The sequence below is a fragment of the Sparus aurata genome, chromosome 9 (genome assembly GCF_900880675.1).
Source record: "Sparus aurata chromosome 9, fSpaAur1.1, whole genome shotgun sequence".
NCBI classification, from domain to species: Eukaryota; Metazoa; Chordata; class Actinopteri; order Spariformes; family Sparidae; genus Sparus; species Sparus aurata.
This window is the reverse complement of record NC_044195.1, coordinates 16182568-16203125: the sequence shown is the minus strand read 5'-3', so window position 1 is coordinate 16203125 and position 20558 is coordinate 16182568. Positions and strand designations below refer to the sequence as shown.

The window sequence follows — 20558 nt, the reverse complement described above, 5'->3', positions numbered from 1 at the left end:
ATCTTTCAATTTTCAAAACCTGCTCTTTAAATATGTCAATATTATACTGTGTATCTACAATTGTACCTTATGGCTCTATCATGGACACTTTTGGCCAATTGAAACCCATTAAAACCACATTTTTTAATTCCTTGTGATTTACAGTTAAGTTTTTAATGTTTTTTACCAGATTGTGTCATTTGTCCATTTTTGGGCAAGGGAGCAATTTCAGTTAATATTCTTAGTTTCCACTAGGGGCCTATGATGGCTTCCTGCACTCCAATGGAGCAAATGAATGACACAATTTTGACATAGGTGTGATCCTAAGGATGTCAGGTAATGATGTGTGTTTGTGCATGAAAAAAAAAATTTGTATTAGCAAGATAAAGTGACATAAATTACAGTGTATCATACCATACAAGTTTTGGTGAATTACTCTTGGTACAGGTTATTGAGCTTTTAGTTTCCAAGGCAAACCTGGCTGTGATGCACAGGTTGAAAACACCCGTAACTTTGATCTTTTCATAAAAAAATGCCACACACAACTACACAATAGCCTTTACATTCTCAAATAGCTGCTCTCCAAAAAAAAGGATCACAGGTCATCTTGACCTCTGGCTTCTGGGGAAACAACAACAAAGTCTGACACTGTTTATAAATCTGTCCTGGAGTTTTTGCAGGTGCAGTCAGTACTAATGCTGTAAGTGAGCCTATCAGCTCCCAGATCCTTCTTTATCTGCAAGATGGCAAGAAGGTCATATGCCCTGACTGAGGCACTTGAGTATGTGATTGGCTCAGAGAGTAAAGATGGAGAGAAATCCTCTGCGGTTGAGGAGGAGAAATCTTCTACCCAAGATGAGGACACGTCCTCTCCTGAAGATGATGGGACACCTTCCTCAGAGGATGACAGCAACACCACTGATGACGACTTCCAGCCAGTGCCTGATTCCTCTTCCTCAGGGGAAGAGGACAGTACAGACACAGCGATGGAGGCTGATCAGCTGATGGCAGAGACAGAGGGGCTGGCGGATGAGTGGATGTCTCGTCATGGGAAAATAATGTGGTTTCCCACTGCTGAAGAGACCCTGCACCACAATCCAGTATCCACTGGTTTCACCCCAGGGCCCACCCTGTATGCAGTTGCCCATATCAGCAACCTGAGGTCTGCCTTTGACCATTTTATTACAGAGGAGATCATTCAGCTGCTGTGCACCAACACAAACCTGCATGGGAGGCGAAGGTGTGAGGATTGGAAGAATGTGGATGAAGTGGAGATGAGAGTCTACATTGGGATTCTGATTCTGGCTGGCGTCTACCGCTCAAGACATGAAGCAACACGTGGCATGTGGGATGCCAAGACAGGACGGGCCACGTTTTGTGCCACGATGCCCCTCTACAGCTTCACTCAGATCAGCGCTAACATCTGCTTTGATGACAGGCTCTCCCACCCAGGACGCTTCAGGAATGATAAACTCGCTGCATTTCGCATCCTGTGGGAAAAGTGGGTTGCTTGCCTCCCCCTCTTATTTAATCCAGGGGTTGATGTGTGTGTGTTGACGAGCAGCTTGTTGCATTCATAGGTCATTCTGGACTTGGACCAGTGGCGTGCACAGACCTTTTGAAAGGCAGGGGCGAAAGGCAAAAAAAGGGCACATACAGCAAGTTCTTGCGACTGAAGAGGGCACAGTAGCACGCGTTTTGGCTCAGAGGAGGGCACTTTAGTGATTTTGTCACCCAAGAGGGCAGTTTATCATGTTTTAACCAGCCAAGGGGGCAGTTTGTTGTGTTTTGCCAATCAAGAGGGCACTTTAACGCACTTTTTGGCTCCCAAGAGGGCGCTTCAGCGCGCGTTTTGGCTCCCAAGATGGTGCTTCAGCGCGCATTTTGGCTACCAAGAGGGCACTTTAGCAAGCATTTTGGCACCCAAGAGGGCACTTTAGTGTGCATTTTCCAACAATTATGTCACTGCCCACCCCCCCCATGCACACCACTGACATCTACAATATATTCCCAACAAGCCTGCACAGTATGGCATTAAAATCTGGTTCACCTGTGATGTGGCAACCTCCTATGCCTGGAGCATGGAGATTTACATGGGAAAACCACCCAGTTAATTCTGGAATTGATTAAAATTTTGGATTTCATGATCAGGACTGATGTCAAATTTGAAAAAAGGAGCAAATATTTTCAGTATATAGTGTTTGTATATAGCATTTTGTAAGCAAACAGGAGGTGGACACTTCTGGCCATGCATAAGCTAAGAGGGAGTTTTTATGTTTTTTCTGCCACTGCACAAAAAACTAATGAAGCATAAAAATCATTGATACTGCTTATTATTGACAACCATTTAGCTGCAATGATGGTTAAAGAATAATTTAGGTAGCATGTATTATTTTGTAAAAACATGCTGATTTAATGCTATTCTCCCTTACAAATCATCAGCATTATGTTATCTAATAGGCATTTAAAGGGTTAAAATTCTAAATTTGAATGAAATTTTAGTTTTCATGACAAGGACTGATGCAAATTTAAAAAACTATTTTCAATATATATATTAGTTTTATAGCATTTTGAAAATGTAAACAGGAGGTGGACACTTTTGGCCACGAACAAGCTGAGAGGGAGTTTTTTCTACTTTGCCTTCCCTGCACAAAAATAACAATGCATAATAATCAATGTTGGTGTTAATCAGTTACATATTTCAGACTTTGTTATTGATAATACAAGATAAACCGGTAGCACTGAGAAGATAGGCAGTGATAATTTTTGTGGTAGTTTTCCAACAAGCGCATTGTGCAAACAAATTGGCATTTGAGGGGTTAAAAAATTAAAAATGATTTTTTTTTTTTTTTACTTATGACAAGAACTGATGTTAATTAAACATTTTATGCAATAAAAGCATCAAAAAACATACAAAATCCCAAAAATTACTGACTCAATCTGTTGGTGGCCATTTTTGGCCACGAACAAGCTGAGAGGGAAGTAAAAACGAACAAGGCCAGAGGGTTAGAGTACATTCAGAAAAATCTCAATGAATTATATTCTCAATTTGACACGTTTTTTCAGGAGACGATAAGGGAAGGAGTGAGACATCTTGCGCAGTACCGATCAAGCAGCTGACTCAGGCTGAGTGACAAGGAAGCCACTAATGGCAGTTAAACATCTTGAATTTCTCATTAGCACTGAACAATGTTCCAACGTTGCTTGAACAGAGATGAAGATAGAGTGTTAACCAGCCAGCGCCTGACAAGGTTGTCCACCAAGGTGTTGTGGTTTCATCACTGCTGATCAGAGCTGGAGCCGATAAACACCTGTTACTTCCGCAAAGTCAAATGACACGGGAGTAAATTCTACTGTACACATTCACATTAGACAAAGTCAGATGTAAGCTGATGTTAGTTTTTGTCCAGTGTGAAACGGTCATTAGGCTGACAGACAGCTGTTGGTACCTACTAGTTACTGTCATTGAGTAGTCACCTGTCATTGTGTTGTTCTCTTGTTTTGTTTTGTTATTTTCTTTTCTTTGTCTTTATCAATAGTTTAATCCTTCCTTTTACATTGTCTTCTTAGTTGTGTTATTGTTATTCATGTTCTTATGTGGCAAAATGATCTTAAATCAAACTGCTACATATTAACTTCCAGAGCTAAGTGTGACGTTTTGGTCATGTGATATTAGTCAAATTAACTAGAATTATAGATTACTAGTGCACTGGACGTAGGGAGGATGTATTCTTATAGAAAAGTGGGAGGTTAATTATCGTTTTCATGGATGGCCAAACGAGGCTGTGTCTGAAGGTGGGACGTCAAGGATATCATCGGCCGTTTTTGACTACTTTTGATTTTACCATTATATTTCACCTTAAAACTATTACCTTGCCTTGTTTGGTGTCATTATTTTCAGCACAACCTCACATGTGTGAATGTACAGTTATTGTTTCATTTAGACATACTATATGGACACAATGGACCTAAAATCACAAAAAAAACATAAAATCAGAGTAGGAAAAAGTTAGACTTTTTATTGTGAAAACCACAAATATATTTAACAAACCATTTTTATTACTTATAATGCAAATATAAATTGTTGTTTGGTAAATTTGTGCATATGTTTTTGAATTTAAATGCAATCCAGCTGCACTGCCTGCTCCACATTCAGCTGTTTCCTCGTTGTTTTGACTCACAACACAAAAAAACGACTACGCTATAGACTAAACACACTACACCAAATGCTGCATAACACACTAACTATACACTCCAAACACGCTATGTCACAAATCTCTCAACTCTCAAAACTCGTTATCTCTATCACCGTCACTGCTGCTGTCACTCTTTCGCCGCCGTCCCTCCCACAACTTCCCCGTTCCTCAGCAACCAAATCACGTGTTTTGCCATATCATTTTGCGATTGGTTGGTGTGGTGCCTTTTCCACCAATAGGAACATGTTTTTTTGCTAGCAAACACTTCCTGCTTGCGGACACTTTCGTGATAAAAGCCTGTTTTTACCGTTTCATTCAGGAACACTCTCGTCATTTGCTTAAATAATTTATTGTGAAAAATTATATACAGTTAGGCTTGGCGCAGAGGGCTTGGCTCCAGGAGCTCCCCGGATTTGACAAGCAGCATGCTAGGTCAATCTCGGGAGCGCAGTGCATACCCCCCCCCCCCCGCCATAAGCTGACTACAGCTGGGGCTTATGACTACTGTGCCCTGCATTAATTTGCACTGAGCTTCATTTCTTCCTGCACCAGACACAAAGCAAATGTAATGGCAATGTTCGTGGAAAAGTGTGGCGGACATTATTTATTGGAAACCCGGTTTTGGACGCGCCGGCGCGTCTGTCGACTCAGGAGGTGAGGCATGGGGGTGGGCTACCAGCTAGCTACACACGAACATCCACAGATTCCAATTCCAGTTTGTTGTCCTCGCGTATCCAGATCTCCTTAGACCGGAACAGACTCGGTCCGGACTCATTCAGTCTCATTAATCCACAACAGTCAGTTTAGATGCACAGAACAGGACCGAACCGCCGGCAAAATCCCGGTCAAGCTCGTTCCGCTGCAGGTTTAAATCCGCTTGTTTCTTAAAGGGATATTCCGGTGTAAATTTTATCCATGTTCTAACACACCGTGAAACTGTGTTAGACTCCCTCTCGAGAGATCAAGTTTGCAGAACGCTAGCTAACGTAGTTTTAGTATCCTCAGAAAGACCGCAGGCAACAATACATTGCAGTAAATGGGTCCAAATATAAAACCGCCATCAAAAAGCCACAAATAATGCTTAGAACAGCACCAAACTTCAGCAACATTAGAAACAGGGTCCCAGCACATATTTCGAGGCATCAAACATTTGATATCATTGCCGGATTTATCGGAAAAGATAAACAAAACTCACCACCCGAGAAGCCTTCCTTGTTGTGGGGAAGCCCTGTGAGTTGATTACCGAGTGCAGTAGAGTCGCGCAGTAATGATCATCATTGAGCTGCGGAACTCTACTGCACTCGAAGTTTGGTGCTGTTCTGAGCATTATTTGTGGCATTTTGATGGCGGTTTTATATTTGGACCCATTTACTGCAATGTATTGTTGCCGTGCGGTCGTTTCTGAGGATGCTAAAACTACGTTAGCTAGCGGTCTGCAAACTTGATCTCTCGAGAGGAAGTCTAACACAGTTTCACTGTGATTTAGACCATGGATTAAACTTACACCGGAATATCCCTTTAAGGTGTTTCGTGGGGGAGGGCTCTGCAGTGATTGGCTATCTCGCACATGTGGCTATGGTGTGCAGTGATTGGCTCTGGTGCGCATGTGGCTATGGTTGACAATGCAATGAAATAATTTATTAACAGTATCATTATAGTCCAAACACATCCGATGTTGCACACCCTTAAACCACGCAGCAGCCATGTTGAAAATCTCAGGTCAGTCTGATCCTGACAAAGGTATTTGAGGCACACACACACAGACACACAGACAGACAGACAGAGATTTCTTGCTTTTATAGAGAGATGGTTTACAATTATTATAAAATATTATGATAGAAAGATAAAAACTCTCAAGATCGCCAATAGACAACTGGCCCGGGGCACCAAAATGTCCAAAAACAGTCCTGGGCCTCTTGATCAATCTCTGACTATCCACTGATTCCTCGTCGACGAGTCTGATACTTTCCAAGTTGAAGATGAGACTGGTTACTTAACTTCTGCCCTTAAGTAGGGTAATCCAACTTTATGTGGGGTTCACACTATTAGGATACAGGATTAAAGTCCTAATTTTAGCCCCCACATTAAGAGGCAAATTGGCGCATGGTCGCTAGACGTGAACTGTTCAAACACAGGATCTGAAAGCTCCCCAATGCCTCACAGATGCTCAAAAGATATCAATCATGGTATATCTTCGTGTTTGGGACGCCATGCATGCAACAAGCTTCTGTACAGCTGCTGTGAGAGACATGACCATTGTTTCGTGGGTCAGAGTCAACGAACAGTCCAACGTCCACTACCCTACCTTGGGTACCCACACTTGTGTGGATGAACTTTTATCCACACAAGCCACCCTAATCAAAGAGAACCTGCCCTTGTAATTGTAATAAAGGCTGCCACTTTTTGCTGGTGTTTGTATGCAAATGTAATGCACCAAGGAAATGTGGAAAGTGACATTTTCAATTCAAATTTGACAACCAGCCAGCTGAAGTTGGCCATAGATTGGGAAAGGAATATTTGGGACGTCTCTGAATGCAAATGTCCCCAAACATGCACAAGCATGGTGGTTTATAATGTGGGATTTATCAGCCCTAATCACACACTGCTGTGTGTACAACTGGTGTGCAATTTTATTTGTAAGAAGAAGAAAACCTTTTCTAAATAATGTTCAAAAATGCGGCTGCAGTCTTAAGTGCGGTATCTTACGCATCATTTCCTGTATTACTATGAACAGACAAGGAAGCATCCTGGTGAAAGATCCGGTCATGTGTGACCCTGTCACTCAGTAGTTATGTGTGACTAGGGATGTATATCGTTAGGACTTTATCAATACCGATACCGATACTCTTTATCGGTACCGATACTTATCGATACTCTTACCGATACTACAACATGTAATTTTGTGTAAAAAAAAAATAAAGACTTTACAAGATGTCAAAAGATTCAACCTTTTATTACCACAAGGTAATAATAAAGCTTCAACAGAGGAGAAGCTATGCAAATACAAATACTCCGGAACAGATAACCAGGACTTTCATATCTGGCGGATGCTGGAGCACGACGCAGCAATTCAGCTGAATTTAGCACCGAGCAGACAGGAAGTCAAGTACCGAAATATCAATATAACATCCGGTTACTTTTCAAAATAAAACAGTCCGTGTTGACACCAGCACACAAATCTCAAAAAAGAGACAAACACAAGCTCTTCTACTAATCCTTTGGTCGGGAACACTTCCTGTTGTTGTTTTTATGACACAAACCTATAACTGGGATCACAAGTGATTATGTGATTATCGCGGAAACTCCTCGGCCTCGCGATGCCAGCTGTCTACAGTACTGTGCCGTGGCTGACTCAAAACGCAACCGGTGGGGGTTACCAGGCGGCAGAGCAAAACCGGATCGGAGCCGTAACGTGGCAGTATGCAGGGGAAATTCGGGGTAAGCAACATCACCAAACACTTGGAGCGTAGTATGAAGCTAAAGGAGTGCGCCGTGTTTGATTGCTATAACAAAGCAAGTACAGTTAGCAGCCTGGCTAGCAGCCTGGCTAGCAGCCCGGCTAACGCTAAAGACTGCAGCGCTGTGACAGCGGCAACCGGTTTCGTTTCTGTGACATCAAGTCACGGAGTTTGTTGTAAAGTTTATAGTCATTACGGTTGGGTAGACATTCAGAAACCATCCATGTCAAAAACCGATAACAAATCATCAAAAAAATATGTGGTTTTTTTTTGTTTTTGTTTAAGTACCGATAACAGTACCGTTTGTCCAGAATCTTACCCTGGTACCGACCCAATTAGGAGCCGGACACCAAAAAGTACCGGTCCTCAGTATACATCCCTATGTGTGACCAAGGCATCGTTTCAGCTGTTACTTGTCTTTAGGCGTTTCCACACTTGAGTGGTTCGGAATGGAATCCATGAAATGTTTTCACCAAAAGAAATGTAGGTGTGGCTTAGAAAAATGATGCCATAGTGGTTATGGGTTCACATTCAGTGAGCTCAGTCTGTTGCCTGCCCACTCATTACTGGCTGCCAACACCTAAGACATGAAGTTGGGCTGTAGGGTGAGGCTCTTTGAGACAGGCGAGACTACATTTGTTAGGGTAGGGACTTTGTAACAGTTGCTTCACCATTTGTGTAGAGTTGGGACACGATTATGTGAACAGCGTCCACCCCCAGCAACACATGCACCATCACCCCCAACTTGTGTGGGGCTACATGTGTGTATGGAAATGTCTGCATCAGTTAGGGCAGATATTTCACTTCACTGACGGGGAGGACAACAAACATTTTCAAAGGCGATTTTTGAAGGGGAAAAGGTAATTTTTGCAAACTAGCTACTTAATGTGGTCAGCCAGCACCACCAACATACTCCAAGAGATTGCTCCACAGATCCCTGTAATGAGCACTAATGCCTGTGGGGGTGGAGGTTGATGGGCAGTTGACCAAGCCACTTTGAGGCTTATTAAGGGGGGAACCCATTTTTAAAAATAGAATTTTGCAACTTTAATTAGCCCCAGTGTTCTTGAAGACATTACTACATAATTTTGTTATATGTTTTCAGTGATGGGGACAAATCCCTGGTTTCCCCTGGAATAGGGGGTTCGGCTCCCCTGTGCCCCCTGGTGATTTCCACTTATGTTAAATGAACTAGTCATACATAAGTCTTGTGCGAACGTTCGTCAACGTCAGTCCGGGGGGGGGCGACACGGACGGATGGACAGACGGTCATCAACTCCGTCAGCCGGGGGACGGGAGGCAAAAATGCTTGGGCGCCGCACCTAAGCCTTATAATGGCAGGGAAAACCCTGGATGTGTTGTAACACTCAACGTAGAAGCATGAATACATGAAATAAAAAAAACAAGCCATAAATTCCAACATCTAAGTTGTAATTGAAATATCTGCTACTTTCTGACTCTGTTAAACGTCCTTTGCTGTTAGCTGGCTGACAGGCCGGCTAGTAAGATAACTGGCTAGCTTCTAATACTGTCTAAAACCCTTTATGCCCTTTGGCTCTATTCCAGTTCCTGTCCTCATCTCTGAGGACTCTTGTCTTTCTTGTCCTTCCACAGCCTTTGTGGAAACATGAAGCAACACTAATGGAGACTGACAAAAACCAGGAAACGAGATGAAAGGGCACGGCTGTAAAATGTCACTGGTGACACTTCTAAGATCACTGTAATACATTTAGAATCTCAATCATGCTCTGTTTTCCTGTAATGCTACATGATACTGAAGCTTACTACTTTAAGACAATGGTCATCAGAGTTAGGTTCATCCAACCCCACAACAAAATACCCACACTATCATCAAAGAACATTACATAGTTAATATGAAATGTCACAGTTTGGTTAAGCTGAGGAAAAAGTCCCTTTGTTTAGGTTTAGACAAAATAAATACTTGGATAGGTTTAGGAAACGATAATGGTCTTGGCTACAATAGGTACACTGATTTCATTATTACATAAACCCCGTTGAATACCCAGACATGAAGCTACCAAGAAGTATAAAGTAATGAACTACTGAGCCCCACCTTTAACAGCTGCGACATCGAAGTGATGAATGTATCAATACATTTTATCTGGTATTGGGATATAATATTCTGAAATTGGTCCTTATGCACATTTACTTATGGTACTGATGCTATTACTGTCCTTTTATTTAAGCAGGATTTGGAGTTAGGCAATGCATTTTCAGTGGTTTGACAGGGAAAACTGTGCATGCATGTTGTAAGATTGTGATGTTATGCAACTTCAGCTTTGCAGTATCTGCTGCCTATCTTCGCAACAGCTTTGCTCACTCACTGTGCAAATGCAGACAGTGTCTCTCTCCATGAAGGCCAGTGACACAGGTTAAATGATAAGCAGGCCCAGTGAATTCTGAATTTGCATCCTCTGATAAACCTGCCCTACCCTACTTTGTGCAATGCTTTGTGTCGCCTGTTCTTGGAAGGTGCTATATGCATAAACTTAACATTGGACATTGCTGAAAGAGGGGACATTGTTGAGGCATGGATGGTAGGAGCATTATACTGCTTTTCCACCAAAATAAAAGTAATAAAGTATAGACTGCATCCCAAATTCCTTCTTTGTTTACTGGCCACCACCAGTTGATGATAACACATCATCACTTCGTGTGGCAGAATTTAATATGTTCACCCGTGTCTTGCATTTAGATTGAAGCTGAGCGGAAGTTATAAAAACCTGTGTCTACAGCAGAGTCAATTGACCCAGTTGTAAATTGCAAATTCTCACATTCATGTTGCACACAAAAGCCAGATATTTGCGGGTTGAAGTGGGGTTTTTGACCAGTGGAAAAGGGGTATGAGTCATACAGACTGGCTTGAGCTTTAATAAGAAATGTAACTAAAGTGCTTCTGCATTTACATCCATGAGGAAAAAAAAGATTGGTTAACATGGTTGGATATTTTGGTCGACAGCACGTTTTATGACCCTGATGCATGTGCATTGGTGTGATATGTACAAAAAAAAAGCAGAAGAGAAACTTCTTGAGATTGATCACACATAAGTCATCTATCACCATATTCCCCATGACCCCTACAGTGCGGGGTTACAGTTGCTCTGTTATGCAGTGGTGGACATTTCACAGGCATGGTTTGCATCCACTTGTTCCCTAAATATCATCGTACGTTGTTCTGAGTGAACAACTTTATCCTATGATAAAACTTTTCAGTCAAGATGGAAGTGGTCTCCTCCAGAATGACACTATCCCCATCCATAGGGGGACAAGGGCTCACTGAGTAGTTTGATCAGCATGAAAAGGATATGAATCATGTGCTAAGGCCTTTGGTGTCAAGAGATCTAAACTTAACTGAACATCTATGGGAGATTTTGGACCAAGTGTTATACAGCTCTCTACTATCATCATTAAAGGTCCCATATTATGAAAAACTGACCTTTTCTGGGATTTGGGGTGTTATTTTGGGTCTATGGTGCTGCCACACGCATAGAAACTTTGAAAAAAGATCATCTGTGTTTTTTTGAGGGAGATGCAGATTTGTGACAGTTGCCCTTTTACACAGGGTATTCGCATCATCTCCAGAGCGGTGGTTCGCCAATTCTCCGCCGATGGTGATTCACACAGAGCGAAGCATCTCCGCCTTACTGCTGTGTAATTCACACAGAAAGCCAGCGCTGCGGCTCCTAAAGAGGCGTGACGGTACACGTCATGTTGATGACGCCTGTGTTTCCCAGGTGTTCCCCCTGTCAATCTAAACCTGTGGACAGTTTACAATCATATGGATGCTGTTATAATGTGTAGTAATTGAGATACTGACCCACCAAACATCCTGGAAAGTGACAAAGTTACGTTTTTCGCGCTAAATTACATGATTACATAATCACCATCAGTAAACAGGTCGCTGTCTGACTCCCTCACTCGTGGGGACGGAGGCCGTTTTCGGGGGGAAAGTTCCCTGAAGTCTCGGTCCGGGGGACTGATGGTCACGGTGATTTATTTTCATCACAAACACTCTGTGAGTTAAAGTTTTTTGCCGGTGACGGACGCTGTTTTTCGGGCAGAAATGTGACAAAGAGTCTGTAGGACAGGCAGGAGGTCAGACAGGAGGACAGACGCTTCTCCACGTACAGCTGTGGTTTTTTTTCTTCATATAAATTGCCAAAGACAGTTACAGTTACGACGTTACTTTTGTCTGGTCATGTAACGTTGCTTTGTGGGACATTTCTCTGTATTTAGTTGAGTGAAGGACTTGTGTAGTTATCAGACTAGTCAGGTTCACCAATAATGTGGCCCTGACACTACCTCCAGAGGAGGATCAGCGCCGGAGCGAAATTTCCCCCCTCTCTGCATCTGAAACTTTCACACAGAGGAGGGTGCGGAGAATTGGCGCAGAATCCCGGCATGCAAACGGCAGTGTGAATGGGGCTAGTGTCTCCCTGCAGTTTCCAGATGGGTGAGACAAATTTGGCTTCGGTTACTGACGTCATTGACCGATCATCTGAATATTCTCACCCACCTTCCCTTCCCATCACAGCATACCTACGGTGTCTCCAGCCACCAGCTACAGCGTTACCTTCTGGGAGATCCACTATTATGTTATGAAGGCACCACGTTGGAGCCCAACGCGAAGTGTTCTGTTGTTGGCTGTAAAGACGAGCACACAACACTCCATCGTGTACCAGCAGCAGAGGACAGAAAAGCGGCATGGATTTAATTCATTTTTTAAGGCAACGTCCCAGCTACAGTTAGCAAAAACTGTTGGTGTGTGTGCTAACCACTTCCAGACTGACAGTTTCTCCAACCTCGGTCAGTACAAGGCAGTATTAACGTTAGTCGGGAGAAATTTGCGTGGAATACCTGCAGACGAGGGACATGTAAGTATACAAATAATTAGCTGTGTGTTTCTTTTGTAGATTAGGGTGAACTTGTGCATGATGTAGTGTGTGTTTTGCCATTGAGAACAAGGTAAGGTTAGCAGCTAACCACTAGCTTCTCTGACCACACCACAAGTTAGTGCTACAGCAGAATCATTCTGTGTAGTATGTTTATAATCTTGCAAATTATTTAATGCATGTCTTAGGGAAATGTTTGAATGTACAAATATTTAGCTGTGTTTATTTTGCAATTTTACACAAACTAACCAAGCAGTGTTTTGCCACACAGTACAAGCTAACGCTAACCGCTAGCTTCCAAGCTAACGCTACCTGCTAGCTTCTAGTTAGCAATCAGCATGGTCTCCACATGCAAACCCAGAGCCCCGGTCGGTCAAGCAGTACATACACACACCCTCCGCCGGGTCTAAGTTTTCGGGATTTTGTGAAATAATGCATTTGAAAATGTTTTCTAAACTGGAATATGTTAGCATAGCCCAGGACAAAACAAGTGTTTGGTTGACTGCTACATCACAGCACAATTTACACTCCAAGCCAACCATTCTGCTTAATGAGTTTCTTCTCCTGGAGTTTATTTATGAGTAATCCTTTTTTATGCTTTATGTGGCTGTTGGCAAAGCTATAGCCTACATGTAAGATAAAGTTGATGTCACTCCTCTTTTTTAATATAGGCCAGTACATCATTACAGTTACCTGCTAGGACTACAAGAGATATTGGCTGCCAGACTGAGCCACCTCAAAGACGCAGTGTTGGCACACAACTCTCTTGTAGGACTCTTCATTCACATTACAGAAGTGAAGGGTTGTAGTGTTCTAGATTGCAAATTGCTTTTGATCAAGTGTAACAATAAGCTGTTACAGCCTTTAGTGCTTGAATTTATACATTAACAGTGCTGTCATGTGTTACTCCTATCCATATCTGGGAATGCTGTGCAGGTAAATGAAACTGTGATTACTTGTTGAGAACATTTGCCCATTTCTTGCAATTGTTTTCATGTTTGATTGTCTTTTTACTGTTCAAGACTCTACCTGGCTGCACTGCATTACAATGAGAATGCTGACAGAGGACAAGCCACCACGTAATCAGGGGATCCTCTTTACAAACTGAGCTTTCCAAAGTCCAACTCGCTAGCTAGCTTACTGCTAACTTCTAACTCACCTCAACCTCGTAAATATTTTTCATGGATGCCTGGACGCTACCCTTGATTATACCACCTGGCAAAACAGCTACACTGATCACTCTATTGGAGTTAAAAGAATTTAGACCCTTTTTAACCCTCAATGGTGCCTCGCTAAAGAAGGAAGTTATTGTGAAAAGGTTCACAGGTTCCGCCATTGTTGTTCTGACGGAGCGTTTGGACCCAGAAATGGATGTTAGGTCACGCGTGACGTCAGACTTAACAAGCGGATTCCTGCGACCTGAGTAACCCTTTGCAACATACACTGCCTGGCCAAAAAAAAGGCGCAACCAAAAAAAAAAAAAAAGGTCACACACTGATATTTCGTTGGACTGCCTTTAGCTTTGATAACGGCACGCATTTCTCTGTGGCATTGTTTGGAGAAGCTTCTGCAATGTCACAAGATTTATTTACGACCAGTTGCATTAATCTTTCACCAAGATCTTGGATTGATGATGGAAGAGTGAGACCACTGCGCAAAGCCTTCTCCAGCACACTCCAAAGATTCTCAATGGGGTTAAGGTCTGGACTCTGCGGTGGCCAATCCATGTGTGAAAATTATGTCTCACACTCTCTGATAAAAAACATTTTTTTTTTTTGTCTTTTAGCCTGGACAAGTGTTTCACAAGCTCTCTTGCACTGTTTGGCTGCATGCTGCTTTCTGGCCAGCGCCTCCTCTTCTGCCTTTTGCTCTCCTTGCAGCGGCAGCACTTGAGGATGGCTGGCAGTCAAACTCCCTCCTTCTTTCCATCTTCTTTAAGGTTGCCTGCTTCCTCAGAGATTTGTCTTTGGTTCCAGCCGACATGATGTTGTGGCACATCTTTTGGTCCACTGGCCCATACTTCTGGTCTTCCCTTCTGAACATCTCCACTGCTGTCTGCTTCCGGGTCAGCAAGGTGTGTTTCACTGTCTGGATAGCACTCATAGTGGAAATGTTCATGCTGCCACTTCTTGGGTCGATGATGTCAGACATGAAACTAAATGAAGACTCCACCAGTGGCCCATGGAACACGGACAACGCTGCCTTTACTGCCATGCTGAGACCAGGGTACCTTCCAGTTTCAAAGACAGCTGCCTACCAGCTGACAGCATCATCTCCTTCTTTGAAAGTTGGCAGGCTCTGGTCTACGCCATACTGGAGAACCTAGGATAAGATAAGAGCCATTTAATTATCCCACCAGGGACATTTAACCTCCACAGCAGCAAAATATAGGGTTAAAAAATAAACAGCAACAATAAATATCAAAAGCATCCACACAAGACTCACAAACAAGCATTACATACTAACATTAGGGAAGTGCATTATCCAGCTAACCTCTTGCTGAACATCCACATCAGCAGGGAGAAACTGGTTTAACATCTCTGCAAGTCGTCTCAGTAGATGTCCAGTCTTGGAGTGCCCCCTTGCAATAGGGTCAACAGCAGACAGACACTGCAGGGTCATGCTCTCCAGTGGCAGCTTGCTCTGCAGGTATTCCCCACATGCAATACATGTATCCCTGGAGTACTTGGTCCAGCAAGGGCTTCGGCAGCTGTATAAATATTGACAATAACACACTGGTATAGTTGTGCTCCTTTATCATTGGCAATAAAATGGCTTTGGTCCAAAAGTTAGGTAACTAATTTTAAACCACTCACAGGTTGAGGATGCTCCCGTCTGAATCTATCTGCCACTCAACCCACATACACGTCTGTTGCAGGCAGCAGTTTGTCTCCCTTGAGTTCGAGACCTGCCAGGGTCCTGGGGATTGGTGGCAGGTGTTCTGGCTTCACAAAGCATGCAAAGAAGTTGGTGAAAACCTGCAGCTGCTTGTCATGCAACTTGTGCACATGGGTGTCACGACTCTGAGGAAGTAGTAATATTGTGCAAGTGAGAGATGGATATGAATTTCCACCATACAAGCAGAGTAAGACACAGCCAGTTACACTGGTAACATAAAATAAAAGATGTTAAAATACCTCTGGGGTAGCATTTAAAAAAAGCATTTTAAATCTAAGCTTTATGATACAACATAGTTGTAAAACAGTATTTAATATACCTGGAACACGCTGATGTATTCTTTCAGAATAGCCAGGACACCTGTGTAGACACTCTGGAGCTCTGTTTTGGTGTCTTCATGCCACAGTTTCTTGACCAACCGCTGCTTTCAGTCTTTGCCCTGCTGTGTCATTCCTGGAAGAGAATATATCAAAGCTCTTGTTTGTTGATTTACCAAAGCAAATGTCAGATAGTGAACATGCAGGCCAATGTGGACACACCATAGATATTCCCATTAATTTGTCCACATTATCCAGCCAATCTACAACCGCAATGGATCGATTTACCTTTCCCGCTGAGTTCCTTGTGAAAAGACTGAATGCGTCTCTGGGCCTTTTCATTCACATGGTGAGCAGCATAGAGTTGTTCCAAAGGTTCTTTGTAGAGAGCCTTGTCTTCTTCATTCATGAACCCAAAGTACAGGACCTTGTAAGCAGGAAGCATGGTCTGAGTGCTGAGTCCAACATCATAACATGACAGCCAACGATGCTGGACAAATCTCTTTGGAGTTGATCCAGGAATGCGCATGTATTCACAGATCTCTTGGAGGTAAGCCCGCTGACAAACAGAAAGAACACATGTCTCAAGTTATGATTCAGTCTCATATGATATTCATGAATCAGAGGACAATATTAAGGCCATCTAATGGCCATCAAATGACCAAAGTGTCAGCAGTTCAAATCCTATCTCCTCCTGCCCACATGTCAAAATGTCCTTGGGCAAGAGACTGAAACCCAAATTGATCCTAATGAGCAGGGTAGCTGCATGTCAGTTGTTGCCATTGGTGTGTGAGTGGGAGTGAATGGGCGAATAAGACGCCATTGAGTGCTGTCAAGGTGGAAAAGAGCTATAGAAGTGCTCTACACCCCTGAATGAATTTACCTGGTCAGAAGCCCACTTGTGATCAACATGAAGGTCACTGAAGAGCTGTTCTAGATGACCGTTGAAAGGACTGGAAAATCTCTTTGACGCATTATGAATGTGATGGCACAAGTCCCCGTCGATATCTAGAAGCTCTGGGCAGTCATTGTGTCGCACTCTTGATTCCAGGCCCGTCTGGCTGCCTCGCATCATCGCACACGAATCCATCATCATGCACACCAAGTTGGACCACGGGATATCGTTGTCTGTGAAAAACTTGTCCAGGGCATTCTCCAGGACTGCTGCGGTGACCTTAACTATTTCAAACGACCCAAGGTGCTCCACATCAACAGCCTTCCTCTCTGGGTTATAATAGCTCACCAAAATGGAAAGCACCTGTATAAATGAGAAGACCATTGTTAAAGGAGAACTTCAGCCGTTTTTAACTCATATCCCTGTTGATCGAGGTAACCGAGTGCTGTCAGTAGGAAAAATAACGAGAATTTTTTTTTGCACAATATTGACCAGATATCAGGACGGCAGCTAAAGCGAACCTATGGGACAGACATCCTTAAGTTTCACTTTCGGTTATGTCTGCCCCCATAGGTTTACTCTAGCTGCCGTCCTGATATCTGGTCAATATTGTGCAAAAGATTCTCGTTAAGGAATTAAACACCTGTCCCAAATTGCCGCCAGGTTTGTTAAGTGATTGAAACAAATCAACGCCCCGGCTGTTATTTGGTATTTTACGGTAAGCTAGCTAGCTGAAAGACTAACGTTAGCTGGCTGGTAAGATTGCTATCTTGCTAATGGAAATGCCAGCATCAGGTACGCTTGTCTTGCTAGCTAACATTAGCCATTTTGCTCGAAGCATAGGCTAAGTTTATGCAAGGTCTACGTTCATGCAGTACTCGGCGTTGACTTGGTCCTAAAAATACAATATTATATCACATCAAAAAAGCGGTAGCTAAAGTTAATTGAATCAAGCAAAGAAATAGCTGTTGTTTTTGCTCCAAAAAGCTTGACTTACCTCGAATTTAACACAAGATAGTTCCTTGAAATTGTTGAGCGTTTCCATCAGACCAGAGAGATAGAGTTATCAGATTCGCGCGATAGCCAGGCGTCTCATCCAATGGCGAGCTCAGCTGGCGCTGTGTGCTTCAAGATTCTAAAGCAAGTGCTGAGATTCCGATTGGCCCAGAGAAACGTCAATTATAAGAATTATCCAATAATGTTTCGCAATTCTAGCCTGCAGGGCAGCCTCCCCCCGCCCCCCGCAGAAAAGCGACAAGTTTGCAGGTATGCACTTTATGTTGGTTCTTCCTTTAATTCGTCACCCAACTGTAGCTGTTAGTTGCATAATTAATAGATGAATGGAAGCATTTGTATACTCACAGTGAACCTGTATGGTGAAGGGCAGAGTCTGTTTATTCGCCAGGGCTGCGTTGGTGACGTCACACTGGACCAAATGATGGTTGATTTCTCTGCTCGGTATTCCAAACAGCGAGCTCATTGTGGTAGTTGTACCATTGCCATGCTCAGTGGAGTTGGTTGTTGCCCTCAGTTTTCCTGCAAGATCACCAGTGAGCCACCTCACCTCTGCAGGAGGCTTGGAAGCAGCAGCCGTGCAGGTAACGAGTAAAACCTCCTTATCATCCAAAACAGGAGTATTAGCTTCCAGGCTTGAGACTGGAGGCACTACAACAGTCACAGTACACAACAATTATATAAATATGAATTATCAAATAATAAATAAACAAAGACAGTATTTGTATAAACAGAGCATCATACCGAGCAAGTTTAGAGGTATTTCTGTCTTGTGGTTACCGCTGGGAAACAGGGTGAAGATGCACGTGTAGATGCCTTCATCCATCAGCGTGACATCAGATAACTGGAGAGATCCATTGTTGTCATCAAAAATCCCAATATATCTAAATCGCTCATCATAGCCATCGACAAACTTTGGACCATCTTTAGGTAAGATGGTGAAGAAATTTTCATTCCGAGGTTTCCCTCGCGTCGTCCTCTGCCATGAAATCTGACTGAGGGTCTCCGTGGTGTCAATGAGTTTGCAGGGTAAGACAACAGTCTCTCCTTGGGCCACCGTCTTGTTTCCTCCAATCACCTGGAGACCTGTGAGGGGTGTAAAATTTCATCAGGCTTTAGATCTCAAGTCAGAAGGCACACACACAAGTAAAGACACACTTGGTATCTAGCAAGATGTAAGCTGGCGTCCTCCTTGTAGAAAGATCATCACATCTTTTCGTCTCAGTATCGGTGCTAAACCAGTGTATCAGTGGCATTTTAAAACTTAAACTTAGTTTGGGCGTACCGGGTGTAGTCTAAATATTGTCATTCCGTCATGTCTGATTCATCTTAGCGAGACCACTGAGCTACAACTGGATTTGAGGTTGAACCTGACTAAACTTCTCCAAGAATCTAAAACAACGCCATCCCTCAACAGACTGTGTTGATAAACCACATATTGTAAGCAAACTTTAGTAGGCTATAATCTGCTTGACTTTAGACCATGTGATTGTAGAAACACAGGATACAATGAATGTCAGTGTGATAACCTTGTGTTTTGTTCTGATATACTGGTTGGCTGATGATATTTTTATCAGTGTATATGTTGTCTAATATATGATGACATGAAAACCTTTTTTTTAAAAAAAACATTACGTAGTAAAAGATCATTTAATTTAAGTAATTATTAAATTCCTTGTGAAGTTTATTGTTTCAGTCCTCTGATGTCATTTAGACAATATAGGCCTAGTTATGTTCCTGCCTTCATTTTGTGCATTTTTAATATTGTGTAACTTAATCAATGAACATGCTTCGGTATTTTTTTTTTTATTATTTTTATTCTAGAATATAGTCTATTAGAAAAAATAACTAAGCATGGAGAAGTTGGTCTGCTATACTATGTGATGATGATCTACATTCCTCTCATTGCCTGACTTCCTTCGTCTTCTTTGTTCCTTTGTTCACTGTCTATTGCAGCAGGATGCAGGTGATTAACAGGTGTTTGAGGATCATAAACATACTTTTGTTTGGGTAACTGAACACTCAATAACTCTCCCCACACATTAGAAACATACCCTTATCTGCTGCTCCTTATCTTCAGCTTTTAATCAGTCCGTTGGCTTAAATTACTTTTGGCATTGTGACTCCTGAGCTTCCTCTATTGTTACCTGAGACAGGTCGTAATTCAGTTTACCTTATTCTTACATACAAAAAGATTAACCCCATATGTGTGTGTCTGCCATGAAAAGACGACATAGAGCTAGTTGTACGTTAGCTAACTGCAGCATACACTGCGGAAATTTTTTTCAGACTAGCATCCCATGTCTCTGTATTGTATGATTTCACCAACTGCTTTTTTCCTCAGAAACCACAGACTGGCTAGCTTACAGTGACACGCCGAATCTGCTGTTCTTGTAGGCTAAATATAATGTTTTTAAAAAACATTTGGTTCACAAACCTTCTGTAAGTGCGCTCAAGATCGTCGCTGACACCAGTATAAACATCGTATTGCTCCTGAAGAAACACGGTTTCCATAATTTATCGTAGAAAACACACAAAGAAGTTGACTCCATCCATCCGGGACGATTCCGTCGATGTGTACAGTCACATCGAGGCTCTGCAGGCGCGTCATCGTGGTGCTTTCAGGAGGGTGGGACTTTCCCACAAGCATGAAGCATCTAAAACTAATACAAAGGAAGAGGAACAGGATTAGGGAGAGGGGAGGTACTCAGACAGGTATGAGTGAGTACAGTTAAGTTGTAACAGGATGTTAAGGTAGACATATTATTTAATCATGTTAACAAAGCTTATACATACTTGAATGCCATTGTTCAACCTTGACTAGAGCAACAAAAACAAATAATTAAAAATAGCTGTAAGGGGAAGATACGTGGGAAACAATATGTGAT

At 42.6% G+C, this 20558-nt stretch overlaps 1 protein-coding gene and 1 long non-coding RNA gene across 18 annotated transcripts in view; both read right to left on the bottom strand.

Moving 5' to 3' along the window:
- Positions 1-20292, bottom strand: part of LOC115588409 (nectin-3-like protein) — an 81158-nt gene extending 60866 nt beyond the window's left edge. For all 17 annotated transcript variants that reach the window (XR_003985339.1, XR_003985335.1, XR_003985337.1 and 14 more), the window contains exons 1-3: positions 20108-20292; positions 18415-18756; positions 18019-18321 (exon numbers count right to left, since the gene is read on the bottom strand). Coding sequence is in view for 8 of the 17 variants with exons in the window: in XM_030429019.1 (XP_030284879.1) it covers positions 18019-18321; positions 18415-18756; positions 20108-20222 (760 nt within the window). In the remaining 9 variants the exon portion in view is untranslated. The remainder of the gene's footprint in view (positions 1-18018; positions 18322-18414; positions 18757-20107) is intronic.
- LOC115588413 (uncharacterized) lies at positions 13501-16987 on the bottom strand. Its single transcript, XR_003985344.1, has 6 exons — positions 16645-16987; positions 16050-16320; positions 15764-15897; positions 15363-15569; positions 15040-15256; positions 13501-14868 (listed from the first exon to the last, which is right to left on the bottom strand). It is a non-coding gene; the product is annotated as an uncharacterized LOC115588413 (long non-coding RNA).
- Positions 20293-20558: the final 266 nt, after the last annotated feature.